This window comes from Onychomys torridus, chromosome 8 (assembly GCF_903995425.1).
Source record: "Onychomys torridus chromosome 8, mOncTor1.1, whole genome shotgun sequence".
NCBI lineage: Eukaryota > Metazoa > Chordata > Mammalia > Rodentia > Cricetidae > Onychomys > Onychomys torridus.
The window spans coordinates 24,720,252-24,745,990 of record NC_050450.1 but is presented as its reverse complement, the minus strand read 5'-3'; the positions used below and the strand labels follow the sequence as shown (position 1 = coordinate 24,745,990).

General features: G+C 46.5%; 1 protein-coding gene across 2 annotated transcripts in view; it reads left to right on the top strand.

Moving 5' to 3' along the window:
* Positions 1–25,739, top strand: part of Wwc1 (WW and C2 domain containing 1) — a 153,296-nt gene that overhangs the window by 60,346 nt on the left and 67,211 nt on the right. For both annotated transcript variants that reach the window (XM_036195483.1, XM_036195482.1), the window contains exons 2-3: positions 11,197–11,306; positions 20,023–20,226. In XM_036195483.1, coding sequence (XP_036051376.1) covers positions 11,197–11,306; positions 20,023–20,226 — 314 coding nt within the window. The remainder of the gene's footprint in view (positions 1–11,196; positions 11,307–20,022; positions 20,227–25,739) is intronic.

Below are 25,739 nucleotides of genomic sequence, written 5' to 3'. Positions count from 1 at the left end.
GTTCCTAAGACGTATTCAGAGCCGGCTCCTTTCTTTGATCTTGTCTCTGAGATGCTGATATCTGTGCTTTTGACCTTGTCCTTTGTGTTTCTGGCATAGCCTTGTGATCTCGCCCCTCACAGGAACTTGAGCTTTGGCTGCCAGGCTCCAGTGGCTCCTGGCACTTGGGTAGCGTTAACCTACTTTCAGGTCCTGGGTTAGGAATGTTGTTGGACAGGTCTGCCCACTGCCTCCTCCACCCTCTCCACAGCATGTGGCTCCTAGGAGTTGAAAGAACTCCAGTCTTACCTGTGCAATCTTATCCCAAGCCTGTGACATCCATTCCACCAGGGGCTATGCTGGTGTCTGGTGTCTTTGGTACCTGCGCTCACACAGGTGGGTGTTTCTTTGAGGATGCAGCCTGTCTGACAGTGGTGGCATGATGCCAGCATTAGTCATAGCCAGTGCCAAAGATGCTGAGCATGCTTTAACATGGGCATCTTGGAGTGGATGGAATAGAAGGCTGTGGAAGGGCCCTGGGCAAGACCCGGTCCTTTATGAACTCTATGAAATTCAGCTTGTATTTTTACTGTTTTTCTGTTGGCTAATATGCAGGGAGCAGGTGTCTACCTCACAGAATCATTGTGAACATAAAGGACATGATTTGTTTTATGTACAGTATATATAGTCCAATGCTTGCAATGAATTAAGTATTTTTGACGTCCTGTGTGTTGGGGGTGGTGCATAGTGGTACATGTGTATGTGCAGGTATGGGCTCCTGAAGGACAAGGGATGAAAGATGCCCTCCTCTATTGCTCACTGTCTTTTTCTCTTGAGTTAGCATCTCTCGCTTTACCTGGAGCTAACCATTTAACAGCTAGACTGACAGCCACCAAGCCTCAGCAACAGCCCCTCCTGTTCGCCCTCTTCCTCAGCACTGACGTCACAGGCCTGTGCAGCTACATATGAGAGCGGGGGATACACAGGCTCTCATGCTTGCCCAGCAAGTACTCTTACCCACTGAGCCTTGTTCTCCTTTTCTGAAGTAGGATCTTACCACGCAGCCCACGTTGGCCTAGAATTTGTGTCAATCCTCCTGCCTCAACCTCCTAAATACTGGAACTACGGGAATGCATCGCCACGCCAGGCTTTTAAATTTTTTAATTATAGGCTCCTCCATTTCAGTCTCACGATGCCCTCTACCTTTGGGAGAGGCGGTTCCTAGAGTTACAGACACAATGCCGCAAAGAGGGCCTCAGAGATGTCATATTCCAGCTTCCTGGTTGCCCAGAAAAAGTGGGTGTTAGCCCAAGGACAGAGGATCCAAACTCAGATGTCACTCCTATCCTAGGGCGCTATCTGAATCATGCCAGCACAGGGGAGGCCCTGGGCAGATGGGGTCCCAGAGAGGGCACCAGGGACCAGTTTTCTTAGAGGATCTGTTTCTCAGGTGGTGAGGCCGGAGTGAGTTAGCAATCAGATAAGATTCTGGAATGGCTATATTTCAAGAATAATGGAGGGCTACAGACTCTGCTCTTACCACTTAAGAGGCATCTGGCTAGCTGGTTCCTTGGAAACCCAGTTCATGGCACCTAAAACATCAAAGCTAGGGGCCAAGTGTCCTTAAATCCTTTGTTCAGAAAAGAAAATGATGGCATGTTGTGCCAGGGGCTGTAACACCAGGTGCTCTGATGAGTCGTTGCCGGGCACGAATTTATTCTGAGAAGCAAGTTTCCTAGACTGACCTATATACCTTTGGGGAAACTGAGGCTCCAAGCTGGGGAAGGAATGGGTCGAGATCACACAGTTAGGAAGGATGAGCCTGGGTGGTTCTGTACAGAACTTGTGTAACCTAACTCCTGATCTGAGGATTCGGATTCGGCTGGGCTCGGGCTCTCTGAGGGCCAGCAGGGCAGGGATTTTAGGAACTCCAGTCTGCTGTGGTGTTGGGCCTTCAGGAGACTATTCTCCAAAGAGGTTCAGCTAAAATTAATCAGAGCGTCACAATTTTCTTTTGGTTCCCAGCCAACGACAGGTCCTCACTCTGTGTGCGTCAGTGTGACTGGGGAATGCTGCTAATGCTATTTCCTGGAAACTGCGCTGAGGCCGAACCCAGCGCCAACTTGAACTCTTGCTGTCATGAGTGTGGTATGGCCCCCCAGGCTGGTTCCTGGGTTTTAATCTCAGCTCTGCCTCTGGACCCTTGGGTGTCTCTGGAAAAATCTCTCACCTTTTTTCTTTCTTTTCTTTTCTTTCTTTCTTTCTTTCTTTCTTTCTTTCTTTCTTTCTTCTTTCTTTCTTCTCTCTCTCTCTCTTTCTCTCTTTCTCTTTCTCTCTTTCTTTCTTTCTCTCTTTCTTTCTTTCTTTCTTTCTTTCTTTCTTTCTTTTCTTTCTTTCTTTCTTTCTTTCTTGTGTGTGCCCTGATTTTCAGTGAAAGCTGGGCCATTTATTTGCCAAATCCTTTTTTTGTGCTAACTTTCTTTAATAAGGCTCCTCGACTGGCCTAACTTAGACATTAGCAAATAACTCGTGTTCATTGACCACTCACTGTGTACTCAAATACTTTTGGGTTCACTGTCTTGTTTGGCCCACCAAGACCCCTGTGTAGGTCTGAATGACACTTACCTAGAAGGGTCGTATGGAAATGAGGAAATACCTATGAAGTGCTTAACAGCTGCTGGCGCACAGTGAGGGCTCAGTAAGTGTGTTTTCTTTCTTATATTGCAGATGTGCTTTTAAGTATCTTGCCCACGGTCAGAGAGCTAGAAAATGACAGCCTGGGGATTCAAACCCAGGGAGTGTGGGTCCAGGGCCCTGTGTCCTTAGCAGACATTCTACAGTGTCTCTTGATATGATAAGGTACTTGAGCAATGCATTAAAGAGCAGCAGGGAGACTGAGTACCTGCCCCCCACAGCACACCGTTCCCACATTTAAGACACAGTACCACAGTGAACGGTTGCACCGGCAGGTGGAATTGGGCTGACAGGTTGTCCATGTCCATGTGCCTGATTGCCACAAGCATAGTCTGAGGTCCCAGCAGGTAATACACAGAAAGGATCCATATACAGATGCGCCTGTGGTTCTGCAGGGCATCAAGGAAGGAGCACGGCCATATCAATGTTGACATGGCGAGGAAGGAAGGGAATCGCCGTGCAATTGCGGGAACTAGGCTGGACAGAACGAAGAGATTTGGCAGGAGGTGAGTCACTGGTTTCCCAGGTCCAGTATGAAGTCAGAGGGAAAGTTGGTGGAAGGGACAGTCTGGAATCTTCCTCCGGAGTTCTTTTTCCTCTTCCTATGCCCAGAAAAGAGTTCCATGAGTGGGAGTGACTGAACCAAGAGGAGCCTGGGTAAACCAGCCAAACCAAGCAGGGCCCTTGGGACACTCTGGGGTCTGGAAACAGGGGTGTGGACACAGGTGTTTTGAGAGCAGAGAACAGGAGAAAGGGAGAGAAAGAGAGAGGTGTTTTTGAGAAACAGGGACAACAGCCTTCCCAGAGCAAATGCCATCTCTTTCAAAGCACAAATACAGAGAGCCAAACACCGGCCATCCCTCAGCTTGTCTGCTTTAATGTCTATTTGGGGTGGGGCACATGCGGGTTCCACGGTGTGCAGTCCCAGGAGCCAGTTCTCTCCTGCCACCATGTGGGATCCAGGAATCCATCTCGGGTCATCAGAACTGTGTTCAAGTGCTTGCACCCAGTGCGCCATTTCACTAGCCCCTTCAATGGGGGTGGGGGGGACTTTTCACAGTCCCCCCTCCTCAGGAGGAAAGGCGCTGGGGTGCAGTTCGAGACTTCTTACGGCTGTTTAAGCCTGAGCAGTTATTCTGCCATAGTTTCCGTATTATGGAAGTCAGGGTATACAAGCCAGCACATGGCAGCTAACAGTGTTCGTGTGCTAGGCCCAGCCTCCTCTAAAGAGGTCACTGCTCGAAGCAGCCTCCTCTTATGCGCAAGGCAACAAAGCCAGGAGGGGAGAGTTGATGCCTATGCAGGCAGGTGCCCAGGCGCCTGTTGCTAGAGCCTGTGAGTTGTCATTACCTCTGCGGATCTCTGGGAGTAAAGAACGCTGCTGGGGTAGTGATGATGGAGACCCTTGTGATAAGGGTGTAAGCTGCAGGGTGACATAATCCCCACAGTGCACAGCTATCTCTCCCAGGATCACATCGCCAATGCCTGTTGCCTGAAAAACCTATGCTCAGCACTTTCTATGGGTTGTCTTATTATTGTACAGCCACACCATGCTTACAAGATTGGAATTTGTCACGTGCCGCATGAAGGAAACTCCTTTTAACAAGGTTACCTAACCACAACAACAGCTTTAGCAAGGGGGGAACCTGGGGTTCAGCCCAGCGTTGAATTCCTGACGCTCTGCAGGTGGCATCTACCTTGAATCCTTCTGGACCATGAAGTGCCCACCTCTGTCCATTCCCTTTCTTGACCTGGCGCTCTGCCCTCCCTCTTCACACTCCATTACCGCCGGTCCAGTCCCCCATCCGCTAGGCTGCTCACATCTTTCTGGCTTACCATTTTCTTGTATCCCTACATCCTTTCATTACCTGTGGTTTCCTGCCTCGGGGACTGTCATGGCCACATCTCCTGTTGCGGAATGTCACGGGGATCATTCCCATGTCAACCTTGTCTGTCTCCATAGCCACACAGTGCTCTGGAGGACCGGAAACAATCTTCCTCATTCTGCCTCGCTGGCACTGGGCTGCTGGGGCCTCCTCCTGCTTGGTGGGTTCCCTGAAATGAGAGGGCAAGCTTAGCACACTTGCAGAGAACACAGGGGTGTGCCCTGAAGTCCCCACCAGCAGCCCAGAGTCCTCCAGCACGCTGCACCCAGCCTCACCTCCCTTTTGGTTCCTCTAGTGCGCCAGCACCATCCTGACGCACAGCCCTCCTCTGAGTGTGCTATCCCTACTGCTGTTCCCTCAGATCCTCGCTACCTCACCTGGCTACTTCCTACCACCTGAGCTCCACGAAGGTCCCCTTCTCAGAGGTTTCCTGTGACCACAGCTGCCCTTCATTCTCCATAACAGAACCTTAATTTTTTTTTCTGAATGCCTTGCATCTCTGAAACATGTGCTTATGATTGGATCATCTTCTACCCTACTCTAGAAGGGCAGTGCCCTGCGGTCCTGTCCTCTTCTTCTGTGGCTCCAAGAGCCAGCCACACTTCGCCCTCTTAGCAGGCTTTGTGAAACGGTTATTTTGATCATCCTTTTGTTTGTTAGAGGAATCAGTGAAGGTGTCAGCACTGAACCAAATTAAGGAAAGGGAGGAGGAAGACTTTCAAACATGAGGGCAGGGCCTGCTTAGAAACTGGCCAGATTGGGGAGAGTGTTATCGGGAGCCTAGACATCTAAACTATGGAAAGTATGTATGTGAAACAGCCTGGGGCAGGAAAAACCAGCCTGCCCATTATGCCTGGGTGGGGAGGAGAGCTACTGCTGAGAAGAGATTGTTCTTGGATTGGGGTAGGGACTCTAGACTGTGATCCCTCCCAGCTAGCCCATGGAAGGAGAGAGTCCGGGTGGAGAGGGCAGTGTTCTCCTGGATGGTCATGAAGAGGGAAGCTTGGGTTTGCTCGGGTGGCACAGGGAACGTGGAAGATGACTTACCCATTCTGAATTTAGTCCCCAGAGAATCACAACCCAGTGTTACACTTGGCAAAAAAAAGTTGCCGGCTCCCCCTGCTTCCTGCCTCCCTAGAAGACACAGCAAACACCCAGAGCAGCTTTGGCCATGTGCCCCCAGAGCCTTAGCCTCTAGGAAAGCTACGGTTTGCTGTGCGAGGGAAGTGCAGGACCTGTCGGTACCTCCAGCTCTCCAGCTGCTTGCCCTGTCTCTTGACAGGTGTGCCTGTGTCCCCTCATAGAGTGCACCTGGCAGAGCCTACCCTGTCGCCAAGGCAACACATCCTGGCTGTTTTTCCAGGAAGGCCAGTTGTGAAACATTCAGGAATGTTTGTGATCACTCAGAGATTTGTAATTAAAAAGGGGCAGAACTCGCTCTTGCCTGGCACCTCGCCCTCCTTCCCTCTTGCTTCTCCAGCAGCCGGGTCATTGGATTGTGTGACTGTGGGTTTTAGGCAGCCCGGGACATGGGGTCTGGACATGGGGTCTGGAGGGCTTGAGGATGGAACTTCCAGATCCTGGAAAGCAGTTACCCCTTCCCAAGGTGAACACTCCAGGTCAGGGGAGCATCACAGCTCCTGGGGATGAATACGGTCCACAGACAGCTCTGCCTCTCCCTAGGGTGTGTGTGTGTGTGTGTGTGTGTGTGTGTGTGTGTGTGTGTGTGTGTGTGTCTGTGTCTGCTAAAACACTTCTCTTCATACTGACTCTGAATGACACCTCTCTGCACACTGAATAATTCATCTCCCTCTTGGCATTTGTTCCAAAGAGAACTTTCTGTCCAGATTTCTGTAAGTCATATAGTTCCTCCCATAGCAACTTCCCCGTTTCCCATAGAAGTGCTCTGAACATCGGCTGGCTGCTCCCCCATGGCTGCATCCAGGGGGAACCCAAATACAAAACCCAAAGCCTTTCTTTCTCTTCTGGCTGCTCTTTCTGATGTGGTTTCCCCCCCACCCCCCATTACTGTGCATTCCTTCCTGCTGGGTAAAATGTCTGCCATCACTGCTGGCAGGGATCAGTATCTTTGCCTCATGTCCATCACGTCACTGATGCTAATGACCAGAGAGAGCTTGACCTTCTCAATACAAGGCTCAAACAGTATGGGGAGTTCATGAGTTTCTGGAAACTTAGGAAGTTTGGGTCCTGTTTGCCTATCCATGGTCCTATCCCCTGTACTTGAGAGCCTGCATTTGTACTGATGGCTTGGAAACACTAAACCATCCTTACGTGTAGGAGCTGTGGCTCTTCTAGGTTTAATGAGCAGCTTGGTACCAAGAAACCAATGACCGAAGACTCATCATATAAAACTCCAGTACCTCTTGTCTGCTTCTCACCTCCCCATGCAGCCAGCTCCTCTGCACGTCTAGCACAGCTCCAGATTGTTCTGAGACCCACTGGGTCTTGTTAATTTTTATTGGTAAAGCTCTGGCTCTGGGAGCCAGCACCAGGGCCTCAGGAGATTGAGCCTCTGGTGTATTAACTATGCATTGTTAAGAATGTGCTTTCATTTGTAAAATCAAACGAGAACACCTACTACCCGGAGAAGGAACATGGTTTTCATTGCATGCTTCATAGGCCTAGATAGAATCACTGTTCGATATTTAATTATGCTTACTACACAGCCATGACAGCAAACTCTGTTTAAAATAAAAGAAAAAGAAAATTGAAACTATGCTAAAGTTTTTATACCTAGTTTTTTGGTTGTTTTATTTTGTTTTAAGTTGGCTGATTTACTACATAGCCCTGGCTGGCCTGGACTTCATTATGTAGACCACGTTGCCAGGTTGGCCTCAAACCTACAGGCTCTGCCTCTGCCTCCTGAGTGCTGGCATTAAAGGCATATGCTACCACACCTGACTATATATATAAATCTAGTCTCATGTAGCCTAGGCTAGCTTCCAACTTGCAGAATAGCCAAGGTTGACCTTGAACTGTAGCTCCTCCTGCCTCCATTTCTGGAATTACAGGTGTGTGCACCCATACTCAGTTGTTTTTTGTTTTGTTTTGTTTATTTCCCCGGAGCTAAGGACCAAACCCAGGCCTTGTGCTTGCTAGGCAAACACTCTACCACTGAGCTAAACCCCAGCCCCCAAACACGGGCAGGTCCCACACTCAGTTTTATGTGGTACTAGGGGTTTAACTCACATCTTTCAGTTTCACCTCACTCCTCTCCTTTCCTCTCTTAGTTAGGGTTTTCTTGTTTGTTTTTTTTGTTTTTTGTTTTGTTTTTCGAGACAGGGTTTCTCTGTGAAGCTTTGCCCCTTTCCTGGAACTTGCTTTGGAGAACCCCCACAGAGATCCGCCTGCCTCTGCCTCCCAAGTGCTGGGATTAAAGATGTGTGCCACCACTGCCTGGCAAGGGTTTTTGTTTATTGTTTGTTTTGGGTTTTTTGTTTGTTTGTTTGGTTGGTTTGTTCATTTTGGTTTTGGTTTTTCAAGACAGGGTTTTGCTGTGTAGCTTTGCTCCTCTCCTGGATCTCACTCTATAGATCAGGCTGGCCTTGAAATCACAGAGATCCGCCTGCCTCTGCCTCCCAAGTGCTGGGATTAAAGGCATGCGCCACCACCGCCCAGCTAGTTAGGGTTTTTATTGCTGTGAAAAGACACCATGACCACGGCAACTCTTATAAAGAAGATGTTGGGGCTGGAGAGATGGCTCAAAGGTTAAGAGTACTGACTGCTCTTCCAAAAGTCCTGAGTTCAATTCCCAGCAACCATGTGGTGACTCACAACCATCTGTAATGAGATCTGGTGCCCTCTTCTGTATACATAATAAACAAATAAAACTTTAAAAAAGAAAGAAGAAGAAGAAGTTTAATTGGGGTGGCTCACTTACAGTTTCAGAAGTTCAGTCCCTTATCATCAGGGTGGTGCTGGCTACATCTTGGCTTGCAGGGAAACAGGAAGTCAACTGACACCCTCGGTGGTATCCTGCACATAGGAAACCTAAAAGCCCACCCCCAGTGACACACTTCCTCCAACAAGGCCAAACCCACTCCAACAAAGCCACACCTCCTAATAGTGCCACTCCCTATGAGAGGCCAATTATATGAAAGTACCACACTCCCCTTTCCCCTTCTCTCTTTTCCTCTCCCTTTCCAGCTCTCTTGAGATCATTAGAACCTTTTAACCAGGTGTACTGTTGTACACCTATAATCCTAGCCCTTGGGACACAGGGGTCAGAAATACCAAGAGTCTGGGGCCAGCCTGGGTTTCACAGTGAACCCTGTCTCCAGATAAACAATGAAGAAGAGACTATTATAGCCTTTTTAGCCTCAGTTTCCCCTTCTGCGTGTTCACATGTGTGTGGGCCCAAGGTTGATTGATATCAGGACCTGTCCTCGATCACTCTTCTACCTTATTCTTTGAGAGAGACTCCGTCGATCAAACCCAAAGCTTGCCAACATGGATAGTCTCACTAGCCACATTGCTCCAGGAACCCTTTGCCTCTCCCTTCCAAAGCTGAAATCGTAAGTGGGCTGCCACACTCCCCTTGCATTTTGTGGGTTCTGGGGAGCTAAACTCTGATCATCTTGCAAACACTTTAACTGCTGTTCTGCACCCCCTCACACACACACACACACACACACAGTCTTTGTGCTACATATTTTAGTTCCAAACATGGATCACCCTTAACCTATCCAACAACCCAAAGAGTTACATTAGTCTCTACTTCACAGAGGAAAAATTCCGAGGCTCTGGGAGATGAAGTTCTCGTCCAACTCACTCAGCTAAAGAACAATGCTGATTGGATCCTTATTTGATAGTTCTTTGTTGTGTGTAAAAACATACCCCTGGCCCCAGTCTTATGGAACCACAGTCTCCCACAATGCAGCGGTGAATTATTAACCAAAGCCAATTGGTAGATACAGTTCACGGCCTCTGAAACCTTGAGTATGAAGCAGGCAGGTGAGTGCATCACTGTCTTGTCAGCTAGGGGCTTTTTCAGTGTCACAGTGTCTCTTTGTCCCCATCAGTTTTAAGTCTGGTTTAGATCGGGCTGCTAGTCAGCTCCCTATCTCTCTATCAAATATCTGTGATGATGGGCTTACAAAGAGAAGGAGTTCATTATAGATCACCAGTTTAGGGGCTTCAGTCTATAACTGAGAGACTTCCTTGCCTTGAGCCTGTCACGGTGAGGCAACAGATCTTGACAGGAGCACATGACAGCAAAACTGCTCACTTTGTAGCCAGAAAGCAAGAGATGGGAAGAAAAGGCTGGGGTCCCACTCTCTCACCTTTAGGGGCACACCTCTCATTAAGTCTCACCCCCTAAGGGCTCCATCACTTGCCCTAGCACTGCAGCCGGGGTTTAAGAAGAGAACAATCATCCAGGTTAAGGAAGAGATAGTAAATCGTCAACCTTCCTGTCCCGTCATACCCCAGCTTGCCAATCTGTTGAAAGGGTGGGAAGCAGAGTCTCCTGGGCTTCCAGAATTGGAATGAGGAAAAGACAGAAACAAAGGAAAATTAGAATGAGTGTCTTAGGGTCAGAAGGATGGCTCCGTGGATAAAGGTGCTAGCTGTGAAACACCAATGACCCGAGTTCTTTCTTCTGGGGTCCAGCAGTGGCACCGATCTGCAATCACCTACTGCAAGATGAGAGTCGGAGACAGGGGGATTACACAGTAGCAGAACACAAGAGCCCTGTCTTGGGCTAGACCTGACAACCAAAAGTTGTCCTCTGACCTCTACAAGGGCATGGTTATTCTAGACAAAGGCAGCACGGGGGAACCACTGGCCCCACGTGTTAGCTTCCCTGGCTTCCTGTTCTCTGGCTGAAACCCTGGACAAATGGTGTATGGTACAGTTTTCCAGCCTCAACAAGCTTTTGCAGCTTCACATGCATGATTTGTTTATCTCTCTGATGTAGCCACTAAGACTTGGTGATTACCTCCAGTTCACACCTTACAAGATGGGACCTTAGGGAGTTATTATTGCCAAATCATCAGCTTGGCCAGGACTGGATGGGAAGAGCCAGCAGTGGGTGCCGGTGTTTGGGAACCAACTCAATCAGCAAATAAATCTGGCTTGCTGGCCAGACTCCTGGGGCTGGGGCGTCTGTTCCTCTAGAGTTTGCAGGAGGCCAGCTTTTCTAAGGGCAAATGGGCATGACAAATACAAGGCAGCGCCAGGACAAAGACCAGCGTGGGGCGGGGCTAGCCAGCTGCAGGTGGAAAAGCCAGAGGGGGCTGGAATCCAAGTCCCAAAGCCAAGACTTGGCCTGACAACTGTTGTGCAAATTATCAATTGGAGAAGCAGAAACCCGACCTCCAGACAGAAAAAAAAAAAAAAATGACTTTCTGAAGTCACTACCAAGTTAGTGGCAAAATGCTAGGACCAGAATACATTCTCTGCCTCCCTCCTGGGGGAGCCTTACGCGGATGCTACTGCAGAATGTCTTCACCTTCCTGGGGACTCAGGGCTCAGCAGAGGTCATGCTACAGTGCAAAATGTCTGGATCTGTTGAACAGTCAGGAGAAGCAGGGAGTCCAGGAATAAAAACATGGCACATTGCAGGAGTGCTGGGGACCGCAGACTGACAGAATGTGTTTCTTGTCTTCCTTGCCAGGTACACCAAACCACTTACCTTTGCTGACTGCATTAGCGATGAGTTGCCGCTAGGATGGGAAGAAGCATATGACCCACAGGTTGGCGATTACTTCATAGACCACAATACCAGTAAGTTCTTTGCTGCTCTTCCCGGCCCCAGACCCCAGACCCCCCCCCCCCCCCCGTGCCATCCCCTCCCCTTCTCGTGCCCACCTCCACAATCTGGAAGGAGCCCCAGCAGAGTCTTGAAGGCAGATTGTGTTTTGTTTAATGTAGACTTAGAGATGTCAGTGTGGATATAGATAGATAATGTATGCTCATGTGGAAACAACAGTTCGGGAGGGTTTTTAATAGAATCTGAAACTTCTCTCCTGATCTAACTTCATCCAGCTCCTTGATTTTAGAGTCAGCATTGCTGATGATTTCTTCTGTGTCATTTCAAATATTTCCAATCATGTGTTTGTATATGTGTCTATATGCATATTTTTTCATATGTTTATGTTCATGGATGACTGTCTTCCCATTAAAAAATAAATGCACATTGTCATATTCAAGTATCTGAAGCCCTAGCAAGCTTCTGGCAATGTAGATGCACGTGCGTCCTTAGTAGATTAGCCCACTGTCGTTTCCTGTGACCACAGCATTCTTATCTAAGATTAATATTTCTACTGTCTCTCTCTCCTTCTGGGACCATGATGGAGGAACTAGTTGGGAAACAGAGAAGTGTGTTGTCTGTCAAGTGGAGGAAGACAAGAGATGCACAGCTTAGGAGAAGTGGAGTGTGCATCCTCTTAGCCAAGACCATCTCTGTCCTCTGAGATGCTATGCTGAGGGACAGGGTTTTCCTATCTTAGTGTGTCTTTAGAACCATAAGATAGATCCTCTTTATCCTTTCAAGCCAGAGGAAGATGACAGAGAATGGGTTGTGCCTGGCAGCCTCTGAAGGCTGAGAATAGGGTACCAACTTCTAAGTGCCCCTTCATTTTGAGTATGCATTCTGCTCCATATGCTGTGGCAGATGCTCAAGAGGCACTGTCTGTCTTATTCAGTGCCCCCTGGGACCCTGTGGGGTATTAAGGTGATTATCTTCATCTCATTGAGATTTAGAGATAGCAATTGGCGACTCAGTACTCAGAGATAAAACATGGCTGAAGGTGAGCATGATGGTGCACACCTGTAATCCCAGTACTAGGGGAGTTGAGCAAGAAGATTGTGAACTTGAGGCCAATTGAACTACACAGTGATTTTTCCAGGACACCCGTTGGACCCATCTCAACAAGGGGGGAAGGGGAAAACATGGCTGGGATTTGAACTGATGCCTAAGAATGGAGTTGTACTTCTGTCCATCCATTTTTCTTTTCTAAATTTTCTTTGCCTGTTATTGCTGTGTCTTCGGTGTCTAAGTTACTGTGTCTAATTCTATCTAGTTCCAAGCCTTTGCCCATCAAGGTACACAGTAGGTGTGCACTTAACCCTTGCTAAGCAGAGAAGGGTGTATGTGCATGAGTGCATAAGGAAGTGGATGAATGAGCAGACTGTTGTTGGAAACAAAGTGTAGGCGAGTATCCAAGAGACAGCTAATGGCATTAATGGCGTTGTTGGGGATAGCAAAGGTTTTTATTAGCACTCATGATTACGAACTGGATAATGAGAAGTAAATATGCCTAATTGAGTGTGTACGGGGAATGAGGTTAATGCTTGGAGGGCCGTATCAGATGCTGGGTTAAACGCTGATGTGCTGAAGCCCTAATCAGTCCTTTCCTGTTTCTAATTGCTGAGAGCATCCCCCTCATTAAAATCTCACGGCAGGAGTGGGATTTTAAGGTGCTTCTTCTGGGAGCTTCTGGAGGAACAGAAGGGAGGAGAGATTAGCAGGCTGTGGTGGAGTTAATTCTCCAGGGGATAATGGCAGAAGTGGTGTGTGTGTGCACACGTGCGCAGAGAGAGGTAATGAAATGTGACTAAGTAGGAAGAATGTTACCTGGTCATTTAACCAGCTCACAGGCTACTGGTTCCCTTTGGTTTGAAAGTAGTCTTATTGGATGGAAGATGCCCTATCTGTAGATGGCACTATCCAGACAAATATAAGGGTGGTGAGTGGCTATTGAGGCTTTAGCCGATCAGAGCTATGGAATGGGAGCAATTTTACTTATATGTGTTGTTCTTGGGCAAAATTCTTCTCCAACTCTGTCTAGTTTGCTTTATGCTGCTGTAATAAATACCACGACTAAAGGCACCTTGCAGGGCAGAGGGTATTTCAGCTTACACCTTACAAGTCCCTCATGAAGTGAAATCAGGCAAGGAACTCAAGGCAGGAACTGAGGCAGAGATCATGAAGGAATACTTTTTACTGGCTTCGTCCGAGAATTTCTTATATAACCTAGGACCACCTGGCCAGGGATGGCACCATTCACAGTGGTTTGGGCCCCTTCCACATCAATCATTAATCAAGAAAATGCCCTCATAGACTTCCCCACAGGTTAATCTATGGAAACAGTTCCTCAGCTGAGAGTCCCTCTTCCTAGATGATTCCAATTTGTGCTAAGTTGGCATAAAACAAACCAGCACAGATTCATGAGATAGACATAATGCTACCTGCCTGTAAGTCCAGGATTAGGGAAGCTGAGACAGGAGGGTCTTAAGGCTGAAGCCAGCTAGCAATACATAGAAAAGACCCTGTCTCAAACAAGCAAAGAATTATGGACTCGGGCTGCAGAGATGGCTCAGAGGTTAAGAGCGCTGACTGTTCTTCCAGAGGTCCTGAGTTCAATTCCCAGCACCCACATGATGGCTCACAACCATCTGTAATGAGATCTGGTGCCCTCTTCTGGTCTGCAGTCATACATGATATATACATAATAAATAAATAGATCTTTAAAAAAGAAGAAGACTTACTATACCCAAACAGTTTGCTCATAATTCACAATCCAGCTTGCATTCATTCAGAAACATTTGCTGACTGCCTGTTCTGGGAGCTTGGAATACACAAGAGTGCAAAATGACTAAGCTCTTTGCCCTTATGGAAATTTCATTCAGGCAAGAGAGACAGAAAACAAACATCATTGGTAGATGATGTTGGATGTTAGAAAAGGTTCTGTCCCCTGGGGGGAAGAGCAGACTGTGGGACTGAGGTATGCTGGGATAGACGTAGGGGAGTGAGGAAGGGACAGTGATGATGGCCGTCATAAAGCTGGTCTTCAGGGAAGGCGAGCTTGTTGGCAACATAAGACTTCATCTAAGACTGGAAGGACCTGTTTCAGAGGTCAGAGAGTAAAAGCTTTGAGGCCCGATCACACTCATTCCATTTGTTCAGGTGGGTAGCAGAGCTGTGAGTATGCCCAGAGCACAAAGAATGGGAGAGAGAGGGAGCATCGTGGAGCAGCTGGAGGCAGGGGTGCCCAAAAAGCTGACACATGAGGTCGGAGTTATCAGAGCTGTAAACATGGGAACTGCTTGAGGTGACTTACATCATCAAGGGTCAGTCTGACTGCTTCCAGAGAACAGAACTTACTGAGCAAGCGTCCAAGTGGGGAGCCCCGTGAGAAGTGCTTCGAACAAGCTGGGACTCCAAACCAGGGCAGAGATGATAGAAAGTGTTTGGACTCCCTGGTTGTTTACATACAGAGTGGGAAAGAAAAAGGCCAGAAGGACCCTCCTTGGACCTGAGCTAAGAAAGGATACAGTTGCCATCCACTGCCTGAAGAGGCAGCAAGGTGGAGTCAGTTTAGGAAGGAAGAAAAGTCTTTTATTTGGAAATGTTGAGGCTCAGGTACCCTCCTCGCACACCTGGGGTGGGTAGGTAGGTGGGCAGTTTAGTGTAGTAATCTGCAGCCTGGAAAATGGATATGGGAGGAAGATAAAGATGGGAAATTGGGAGACATTGGCATATAGATAATGAGCAAAGACTTGAAAACGGACAAGATCATAAAAAGAGAGGACCACAGAATGCCCTGTGGTCTGCAGGCTGCAAAAGGGCAGGGAAGAGGACAGTCAGCAGTGACTGAGGAGTGGCCACAAAGTGGGAGGGAAAACCAAGAGAAGTCTGTGAAGAATATGGAGAAACAGCCTTCAGCGTGTCAGGCACAAAGAGAACTGGGAATCAGCCGATGGATTTGGCCATTCAGGAGACCACTGGTGACCTTGACTTTGGAGAGCAGCTTTGGACTAAGGCTGGAGACAAAAGCCTGACTAGATTTAGTCTGAAAGAAGATGGGGAAATTGAACATAAGGAGCAAGGAACTCCAAAACAAAACCCATATGGCTTTGTGTCCGCATTGGGTTTCCTGCTGACCGTCTGTGGACATCTTGCCCAGGCGATTTGAATCTGGGATCAAGTTACATTTTTCTGCTGCTTCTGAGTCTCTCCTGAGTATTTGAAGGATGTTCACACTGGCCATTTTAAATACACAAGTACTTTCTATGCAGATGTGTAATATACCTTACGACATAAAACCAAAGTACCACAATGCCCCTGTTGCTAACACTTTGGGCTTTTCCCCTGCTTATTTGTATTATACACAGAGGGAGACTCATTATTTGCTTTGCTCTGTGATAATTTTCTAAAGGTGTCTGTGTCTTGTTAGTGTCAGCTCTGTACCCATGAATCCTACATCCATGGATTCAACAAACCTCAGGTTGAAAATATTTGGAGAAAATTGTAGCCATAACAAACACCATGGCTCTCCCTTTGTTGTTCTCTAAATAATACAAGATAACAACTCTTGGCAGAGGATTGGTGTTCCTTAGGTATGGGCCGTCTAGAGGTGAATTCAGATGCATAGGAAGACTGTGTAGGTGAATTATAAATGTTAGGTCGTATAATTGACTTTAACATCAGTAGGTTTTACATCTGTGGGGTCAGTTGAGAAATGGTTTCCATGGATACCAAGACACAAACTATATGAGATTAGGAAATCAAAAGATGGAAACAGGAGCTGGAGAGATGGCTCAGTGGTTGAGCACCGGCTGTGCTTCCTAAGGTCCCAGTTTCAATTCCCGGCATCCACATGGAAGCTCACAACCAGACAACTCCAGTTCCAGGGCATCTGGCACCCTCTTCTGGCCTCCTTGAGCATTGCACACATGTGGTGCACAGACATACAGGCAGGCAAAACACCCATTAAATAAAAAGAGTTTTTAAAAGATAAAAACCCTTTGATAACTTTGGTATATAGTATCAGGTTGACAATTGTCCTCACAGGTCTGTATCAATCTATTTTTCCACTGCCGTTAGGTACCATTTTCTTCATCCTTCTGCACTATATGACTATTTTCATCTCTTCCTTTCTTTTTTTGAGATTATAATTTAATTATAACATTTCTCCCTTTCCTTTCCTACCTTCAATTTCATGGCCTCATTTTGACTAATTGTTAGTTGCTTATGTATAATATATAATACTATATATTACATACATACTACATACTCCTAAATATAACCTGTTTAGTCCATATACTGTTACTTGGATGTTGTCAAGGCTGGCCATTTGGCATGGACAACCAGTTGGTGTGCTCTTCCCTGGGAAAGACCAACTCTTCCCCTCTCAGCTTTCCTTGTTGCCTGCAGTTCTCTGTATAGGGCTGCGGTGTTCTCTCCGTCCTGTTTGCATATTCTCCCCCCGACCATGTAAAAGCAAAGAGCCTTTATTTTCTTTAAGCTCTGAGCTTGGTCTCTGTCTGTCCTATGCAACAGTGAGAGCCCAGAGCCCTGAGCTCAGGTGGGGCAGAGTTTTTCTCATAGCAGAGGTTGGGGTGAGGGGATTTCCAGGGTCCAGGACCCTGATTGGCTGACAATTGTCTAGGGGTAGCTGTAAAACAAAAATAGGTGGGTGCTAGAGTCAAGGACATCGGGTCACCTTATCTAATGGTTGGAATGTTTGGGATGTCAGGTACTTCTTCATTCCTTGGTGCCATCCTTTTACAGCTCATGCTTGTCCAGTCACATTGGTGAGACTTTATGGGTGTGGCTTCCCATATTACTCAGAGACACAATCTCACAGCAAACTACTCCCTGCTCCTCTGTCTCTTACAATCTTTCCAGCCCCTCTTCCCCAGTGTTCCTAGAGCCTTAGCTGCAGGAGTGTTTTGTAGATCCATTGGGATTGGGCTCCACAACTCTGCATTATGATTGGTTATGGTTTTCTGTAGTGGTCTCCATCTGTTGCAAAGAGAAATTTCCTTGAGGAGGGGTGAAGACAACAGTTATCTGTGGGTATAAGGATAAATGTTTATAGATTATTGTTAGGGATTATGCTGGTTTAGTAAATTAGTGGTTGCAGATTCTCCTCCAATAACCATGCTTTCATTAGCACTAAGTAGTTGGCTAGGTTTCCAGTACCAGGCATGGTTTCCTCTTGTTGATCAGGTCTTGTATCCAATTAGAGAGCTGTTGGTTACCACCAAGGTATGTGCCACTACTGCATCCCTAGGGTTATCATGTTGTGCTGTTCCTAGAAGCTCATATGCTTCACAGGAGTCATACATAGCTGGGTAGGATTGTTGGTTGCCTCCCTCCTTTGGAAGCTTGCATGTTCCTTCTGGTACCATTAAAGGCTAGTCCACAAAAAGAGGACATTCAGATCACCCAGCCCAAGGGTCTCATATTTTTTTAATTCATTTTTTCATAGGTTTAGATTAATACTTGGCTAGTTTTAATTTGTAGTTCTCTGCATCATAACTGTGTTGCATATTCCCCAGATGTTCAACTGTTTTTAAAACAGTTGCTCTTTATGTTGTTACATTGTTACATTGTCAAAAAATACTATGTTGTTAACTTTGTAGATGTGGTTGCTGTGTGTGGAAAGCAGGTGTGTGGTGTGTATAAGAAGCAGGAGGGGATGGGTGTGGTGGCACACACCTTTGATCCCACCACTCTGGAGGCAGAGCTGGGAGAATCTCCCTAGTTCCAGGCTAGCCTGATTTGCATAGTGAGTTCAAGGTCAGTGGTGGGTAAATACTTCCAACCTGCCTGAAATTAAAAGTGGGGAGGCGAGGGCATAAAAGGATATGCAAAGTTCCTGAGTGTAGTAGTTGTCTACCTTGCATGAAGAATGTGTGTATAGGCAGAGATCTGGAACATAAGGTGGTGGGAGGGAAGTGGTTCTCTAAACCATAAACGGAAAGATTGTTGAGGTGGCCGCTGCGCCTCTCTGTGGGGAGATGTGTGCAGAAAGAAGGAAGGACAGGGAAGGATGTTTTCAGTTGTACACTTGGTAGTATGCTTAACTGTCCAACCATGCCCTGACTTAATACATGTCAATAACATGTATAACTTTAGTAAAAACAAGAACTGAAAAAGAGAGTTAGCCTAGATGATCTTGAAGAGCCTGCCCCAGTGGGACATTATCTATTGTGAGGTACAGCCATGGCTGCAGGAGGCCTGGGATGTGGGAGGGCCACTTTACAGAATGACCAGTTCAGAACCAACAGCATTTAACATGACTCCATCAAGGGACCTTCTGAGCACCTGGTGCCACAAAGAATAGACCTCAAGAGTTGCTGGTACAGTTGCTTTCCGTATGGAAATGTGATAGGGAGAGAACTCTTTACCTCTACCCTTTCTTCACTCCATATGGGAAAACAAATTCAAAATGGCCACGGCCCTAAACAGAAAAGCTAAAATTAGAAAACATGTAAAAGAAAACACAGGCAAAAACCCAAGCCTGGTGTGGTGGCATGTTTAGTCTCAACACTAGATACTATGCTTAATCTTAGCTAAAATGCAGAGAAGTGAGGGTTCCACACTAGAGGAGGGATCGCTTGAGACTAGGAACTCAAGACCAATTGCAGGGGTGGGGAGAAAAGGAGGAAAACTGAAGCAGGAGAAAATCTGAGAGATTTTGAAACACACACACACACACACACACACACACACACACACACACACACCAGAGAAAATACTTGCACAGCGCCCACACTCAGAATATATCAGGGACTCTTACCCCCAAGAAGCCCAACAATGGCTAGAGAGATGGCTAAGCAGCTAAGAGCATGTTCTATTCCTGCATGCAGAGAACCTAGGTTTGGTTTCCAGTACTCATTGTGAGCTTGGCAGCTCATAATTCCTTATAACTCCAGGCGATCTTATACCTCTGGCCTGTGCAGACTTTCAGGCTCATGTATATATACCTACACACGGATATACACACATCTGCATCACTAAAATAAAAATAAAATATCTTTAAGAGCCCAACAGATGAGAATATGGATGAAAGATTTGAATGCACATTTTTTCAGGCAAAAACATTTTCTGTACAATCTTGAACCAGTTGTTTAATCTTTCTGTGTCTTAGTTCTGTATTTTGTGCACTGGAAGTAGAATCAGAATCTACTGTGTAAAGTTAATGCAAAGTCGGAAGAATTGAGGCCATGTAAAGTTAGTTATTAGCTCAGAATAAACATTAAATATATGCCTGCTATTTATCATGTTTTTGTACAATGTAGCTCCACAAACATGAGGTTCAGTTACAACCTGATCTTGAAACCAGGTGGTGGTGGCTCACACCTGTAATCCCAGCACTCGGGAGGCAGAGGCAGGCGGATCTCTGAGTTCGAGGCCAGCCTTGTCTACAGAGCTAGTCCAGGACAGGCTCCAAAGCTACAGAGAAACCCTGTCTCAAAAAACAAACAAAAAAAAAAAACCAAAAACACCTGATCTTCATTTATATTTTGGGTTGTATGATTAATCCAGATGGAACTGCTTTACCATGTAGTAAGTTTAACCCATTTACATTTATTGGGAGTTTGTGTACATCATACTTTTGTTTTCTAGTGGTGGATTCTGTAGCCCACCAAGCAATGCAGTAAGTATGTATACAATGCTGACATACTGCCTTGGGATCTATTTCAGAAACCACTCAGATCGAGGATCCGAGGGTGCAATGGCGGCGGGAACAAGAGCACATGCTGAAGGATTACCTGGTGGTGGCCCAGGAGGCTCTGAGTGCACAAAAGGAGATCTACCAGGTGAAGCAGCAGCGCCTGGAGCTGGCACAGCAGGAGTATCAGCAGTTGCATGCCGTCTGGGAGCATAAACTGGGCTCCCAGGTCAGCTGTGAGTACCTCCCACTGCTGGGGCCATTGCCAGCATCCCCCACTGGTACAGCAGGGACTGTCCACTGAATACTCTCAGTAGCTTCAGTATTTAAATCTGCTCCCTTTCCCCCTCCACTCCTTGTGCAAACTATCAGACTCTCTACTGTTCCTCCTGTTACTTTTTTCTTTCTTTGGTTCTCTCTGTGTGCATATGTGTGCATTGTATGCACATGTGTTCACTGACGCTTGTGGCCATGCATAGAGGTGGAGGCCAGGGGAGGATGTTGGGTATCCTACTCTGTCACTCATCTCTTTATTCCCTTGAGACAGGGTCTCTCCCTGGAGTTAGACTGGTGGCCAGCAAGCCCCAGCGATCTTCCTGCCCTCCTCTCCTCCAGGCCCTCCCCACATTGCTGTAGTTACAGGCACACACAGCTGTGCCTGGCTTTGTACATGAGTGCTGAGGATCCAAACTCAGGTCCTCAGGATTGCACAGTGCTCTTACCTGCTGAGCTGTCTCCCCAGCACCCCACTCCTTTCTGTGTTGAGCAACAAATTCTTTGCCATTTACACCTTGTTTCATTCTATTTCATTTATAAACATTTTGGAATGTTACCCAGATTCCATATCACTGCGTTCAAAGCTCATCCATGGCTATGGGAGATGGGGAGCAGGGAGTTGTTTAATAGGTACAAAATTTAGCTTTTGGGAGGAAAAAAAAGTCCTAGAAGTGGCTGATAACAATGGACATTGCCACCTTTACTTTACCAACATTAAGCAGGAATATACTTAATGTTGTGAACAGTGTGCTTTGAAATAATTACAATAGTAATTATGTTGTGTATGGGGCGGGGATTGTTTTTTATTGTTGCTGTTTTAAGGTTTTTGTTTTCTTTTTAAACTTTGTTGTGTGTGCCACATGCGTGCCTGGTGCCTGTGGAGGTCAAAGGAGGACATTGAATCCCCTGGACCTGGAGTTACAGAGAGTTGTGATCCACCAAATGGGGACTAAGAAAGAACCTGGGTTCTCTGCAAGAGCAGCAAGTGCTCTGAACTACTAAGCCACCTCTCTAGCCTCTGTTTTTTGGTTTGGGGACAGGGTCTCATTATGAAGGCCACACTAGCCTGGAACTCACTATATAGACCAGGCTGTCCTTTATATCACAGAGATCTGCCTGCCACTGCCCCTTGAAATGAAAGGCATGTGCCACCATATCCAGCAATGTGTACATTTTAAAATTACATTCTATTTTGTGTGTGTAGTGTATGTAGGCACACACATGCTATGATATGTGTGAGGAAGTCAGAGGACAGTTTATAAAGTATGGCTCTCTTTTTCCACCAAGTGGGTCTCAAGGATCGAACTCAGGATGTCAGGCTTGGTGGCAGGTATCTTCACCCACTGAGCAATCTTGCTAGTGCCCTTCATCACTGTGAGACAGAGTGGTGGCCTCTGTAGTGAAGAGTGACCTCTAACTTGCTGTGTAGCCAAGGCTTGCCTTGAACTCCTCATCCTCCTGCTTCTACCTCCCAAGAATAGAGGGATTATGGGTGTATCCACCAACGCCCGGCTGTGTGTACTGTTTCTATGCCGGTTCAATACAGTGCAGAGAACAGAACCAGGGCCTCATGCACACTGAGAAAACATCCCACCAAGTGAGCAATATCCAGTCCCGCGTTCTACAGATTTTACTACAGCTTTCAAACAAGCCAGCAGAGGCTTTCTGTTTGCTCCTTATGAGGCCTCCAAAGTTCTGTGTGACCAGTCCCTGCAGACCACCCTTGACTCATCTTAGGTTTCCATTCACTAACATCCAGGTGTACTAAGCCTCTCTCACCCCGTTCTCCAGCTTGCCCCTCAATTTTCTACCACAGGACATTTGCACTCACACTTCCTGGCATGCACAACAAACACCTCCTCATCCTTCTAGCCTAATCTCTTGGGCCATCACCACCAACTGGCTGCTCTGACAGCTCTGTCCAAAGCCCCTTCCCCAGGTTGGCACCAGCCTCAGCTCTGTGGCTGTTTGTCATTGCACATTTCACAGCGCATCTGTTTGCACTCTAGGTTGGTGGTATTTATAGATTTATACAGGCAAGGCTCCTGCCTTCCTTATTTACCCCAGTGTCACAGGAACAAACCAAGCCAGGCTGTGTCCACCTGTCTTTTTCCCCTAGAGCTGTGTAATGCCAGCTCACTGACTGCCAAGGATCCTCAGGAATCAGAACTTTCTTATTTCAACACTGTTGTTGTTGTTGTTGTTGTTGTTGTTGTTGTTGTTGTTGTTTAGGTAGGGATAAGGCCCAAGCTATCCTTGAACTGGAATTCTCCTGTTTCTACTTCCTAATTGCTGGGCTTATAGGCATGTGACTTCCCATCTGATATGCCACTGCTTTACTAACCAAGTCTTCCTGCATTTATTGGATGTTTATTACACACCAGGAATATTCCTACAATCTGAATATGGTATTTCTAACAACCCTTCTGGCACTTCTCTTCAATTCAAATATTAATTAAGAACTACTGATAGCCACCCTAACAGATAAGGAAACTGACTCAGGATCAATAATAATGTGCCCACGGTCTTACGACTGGTGACAGACAGTTATACCATGCAAACCCATCTGCCACTTTGAGTATGGGCCAGGCAGTGGGGATAGGCATGTGACCATGGTGTCTGGGCATCTGTGGGTTGGTTGTGATGCCCTTGATTTGGGAGGTCCATTCAGCTAGAAGGCTGGAGTCAGCCCTGGTGGACTGCCCACTGTCCCAGTCCTGACCTCCTTAGCCACTCAGGAGCTCCCTCAGGATCTCAGCTATCTGTGGGTCCAATGACAAGCTGGGTGCTTTTAGGAGGCTTCTAGCCCCGAGTTTGACTTGGTCAATGGGAGCTGATGTAGTACCATAAACTAGATGGCTTCCGCCACAGTGTTCTACCACAGTCGTAGACGCTGGACATCGGAGATGAAATGCTGGCAAGGGTGGGTTCCAGTGACAGCTCTCTTGATTTACACATGGCAGAGAAAGGCTGCAGGCTTCCTGGTGCCTTTCCTCTAAGGTCACTAATCCCAGCACAGCAGCCCAGTTCTCAAGACCTCACTTAAGCCTGCTTACCTTCCAAAGACCCTGCCTCTAAACCCCCATCATTTGGGAAGTTAAGGCTTTATATGGGAATTTAGGGGTTCAGTGCACAATATTATCATTGCCACAGTCCTGAAATGGAGATACTATTGTTGCTAGTGAAACTCAGCCTTGAAAAGGTGAAGTTAATGTTTTTCCTTTCTCTAAAGCTCCATAGTTTGAAAGGTGGTAAATACTCTTTCTTTGGGGGGGGGGGTAATAAAATGCTTATATGATAAGAACCAACAAATCATCTGCTAATTTTAGACTATCACATGTTTCTTTTTATTGGAGATATTTGCAGCCTTTATATATGGGATGGAATTACCACCACCAGTAAATAGCCCGTTGCCACCATAAGCCCTATGAGATGGGTGCTTCATAGAGGCTCTTGCAGAAAATGTTTCATCCGAATCTTTCTAATCATGAACACAGCCAGATATATCCATAATGTAGACTAGTCTGCAAGATAATTGGTCTGGATTTTAAAGATTTATTTATTTATTATGTATATCATAGAAGAGGGTGCCAGATCTCATTACAGATGGTTGTGAGCCACCATGTGGGTGCTGGGAATTGAACTCAGGACCTCTAGTAGGATCGGTGCTCTTAACCTCTGAGCGATCTCTCCAGCCTCCTTGGTCTAGATTTTAAAAGGCTGAAGAAGCTACTCTGAACGGGCAAGAAGGCCTGGGAAAGATTATGGCGGCAAGCTGGCTGTTGGTAGCTGTTAAAGACACTGATGGCTTTGAATGTGGTGTATGTTTTCAGCTTTTGCTGGTGTTTCCAAACATCATTTGCTGAATTTTTTTTTTGTCTTTTTTGGGGGGGTGTGGTATGTGGCTGAGGGATGCTGGGGCTCAAACCTAGGTCCATGTGTACTCTAGTCACATTCTATATCCTCAGCCATGTTATGGAGTTCCTGTGAACTAGAAACATTCCTAACCAGGCAGAAAGACTAATAAACAAATGAGGAAATGTTAAACGCTGGAGGATCTCATCACAGATAGTGGAGCATGCCCAGAATCCCAGCTACTCCAGAGGCTAAACCAGGGATTACAAGTTTGAGGCTAGTCTGGGTTACATAATTGTGTGTGTGTGTGTGTGTGTGTGTACTAACTTAAAGGGGGAGTAGGGATACTTGGAATTCAATGATAGACTGCTTGTCTAACATGTACCTTGGGTTCCATCCCTAATACCACCAAACATGGATGATCTAGGTGAAGTACATATCAATATTGGTCATGTCATTCTTGGATTTTTGGATAGAAACTTGATAAAATTAAAGGTCAGATGGGAAAAAGAGTCAAACACAGTAGGAGTAAAGAGTCTCATGAGAAAAACTGGGTGGTGACAGCAGCCATGGGAAGCTGTTCTCAGAAGGCCCAGTACATGTCTGTTGCCACAACACTGACCATGAGAAACCATACCTACCAGACTCAGACTCTGTATGTCTCACTGTGAAGGTGGTAACAATGTATTTTTCTGATGAGTCCACAGCAAGATTTTTAGCCACAGTTGACATTCAGAGCAGGTACAGAGGCTGCCCTGCGTATGGAAGGATGTTCAGTATTATCCTTCCTTTTGGTCTCCATTCACCAGGTACCAGCAGTGTCCCTGCCCTGGAAGTTGTAACAGTTGAAAACATTTCCAGACATCGAAGTGTTCCATAGAAGGCAAAATTGGCTCCAGTTGAAAGCCACTGGTCTAGGGAAAGCACCTAGTACAATTTCCTTAGAAACATGTTAATGGCTAAGTAAATATCCTCATTGACACATAACTCCACGGTTAAAATGAGACTTCACTCAAAGTCCCAAGCTAGTTTAAGAGGATTTACACTTTATTTTTTTTATGTACATGTGCAGTATGGATACCCATGTGCCATGGTGCACCTTGAAGGCCAAAGGACACCTCAACAGACTTGGCAACAAATGTCTTTACATGCCAGGCCATTTTATCTGCTCAGATAGTTAATACTTTTTAAGACCAATTAATTAATTTGTGTGTATGTGGCCATGAAAGTGTATGCATGCATGTATGGTGTGCATGTGTGTAAATGGGGGAATAGGGTATGCCTGCATGTGCAAAGGCCAAAAGTGTGTTTAGCTACCTCAGAGCTGGAGTTACAGACATTTGTGGGGTGTCTAGCTTATTATATGCACGCTGATATATATATCATACATATATATCTAATTTTATTTATTTATTTTTGTTTTTGTTTTTTCAAGACAAGGTTTCTCTGTGTAGCTTCTCACCTTTCCTGGAACTCACTTTGGAGACCAGGCTGGCCTTAAACTCACAGAGATCTGCCTGCCTCTGCCTCCAGAGTTCTGGAATTAAAGGCATGCGCCACCACCGCCCGGCGAGATATATTTTATATGTGTTTAAAGGCATGCTCTCACTAAGTAGCC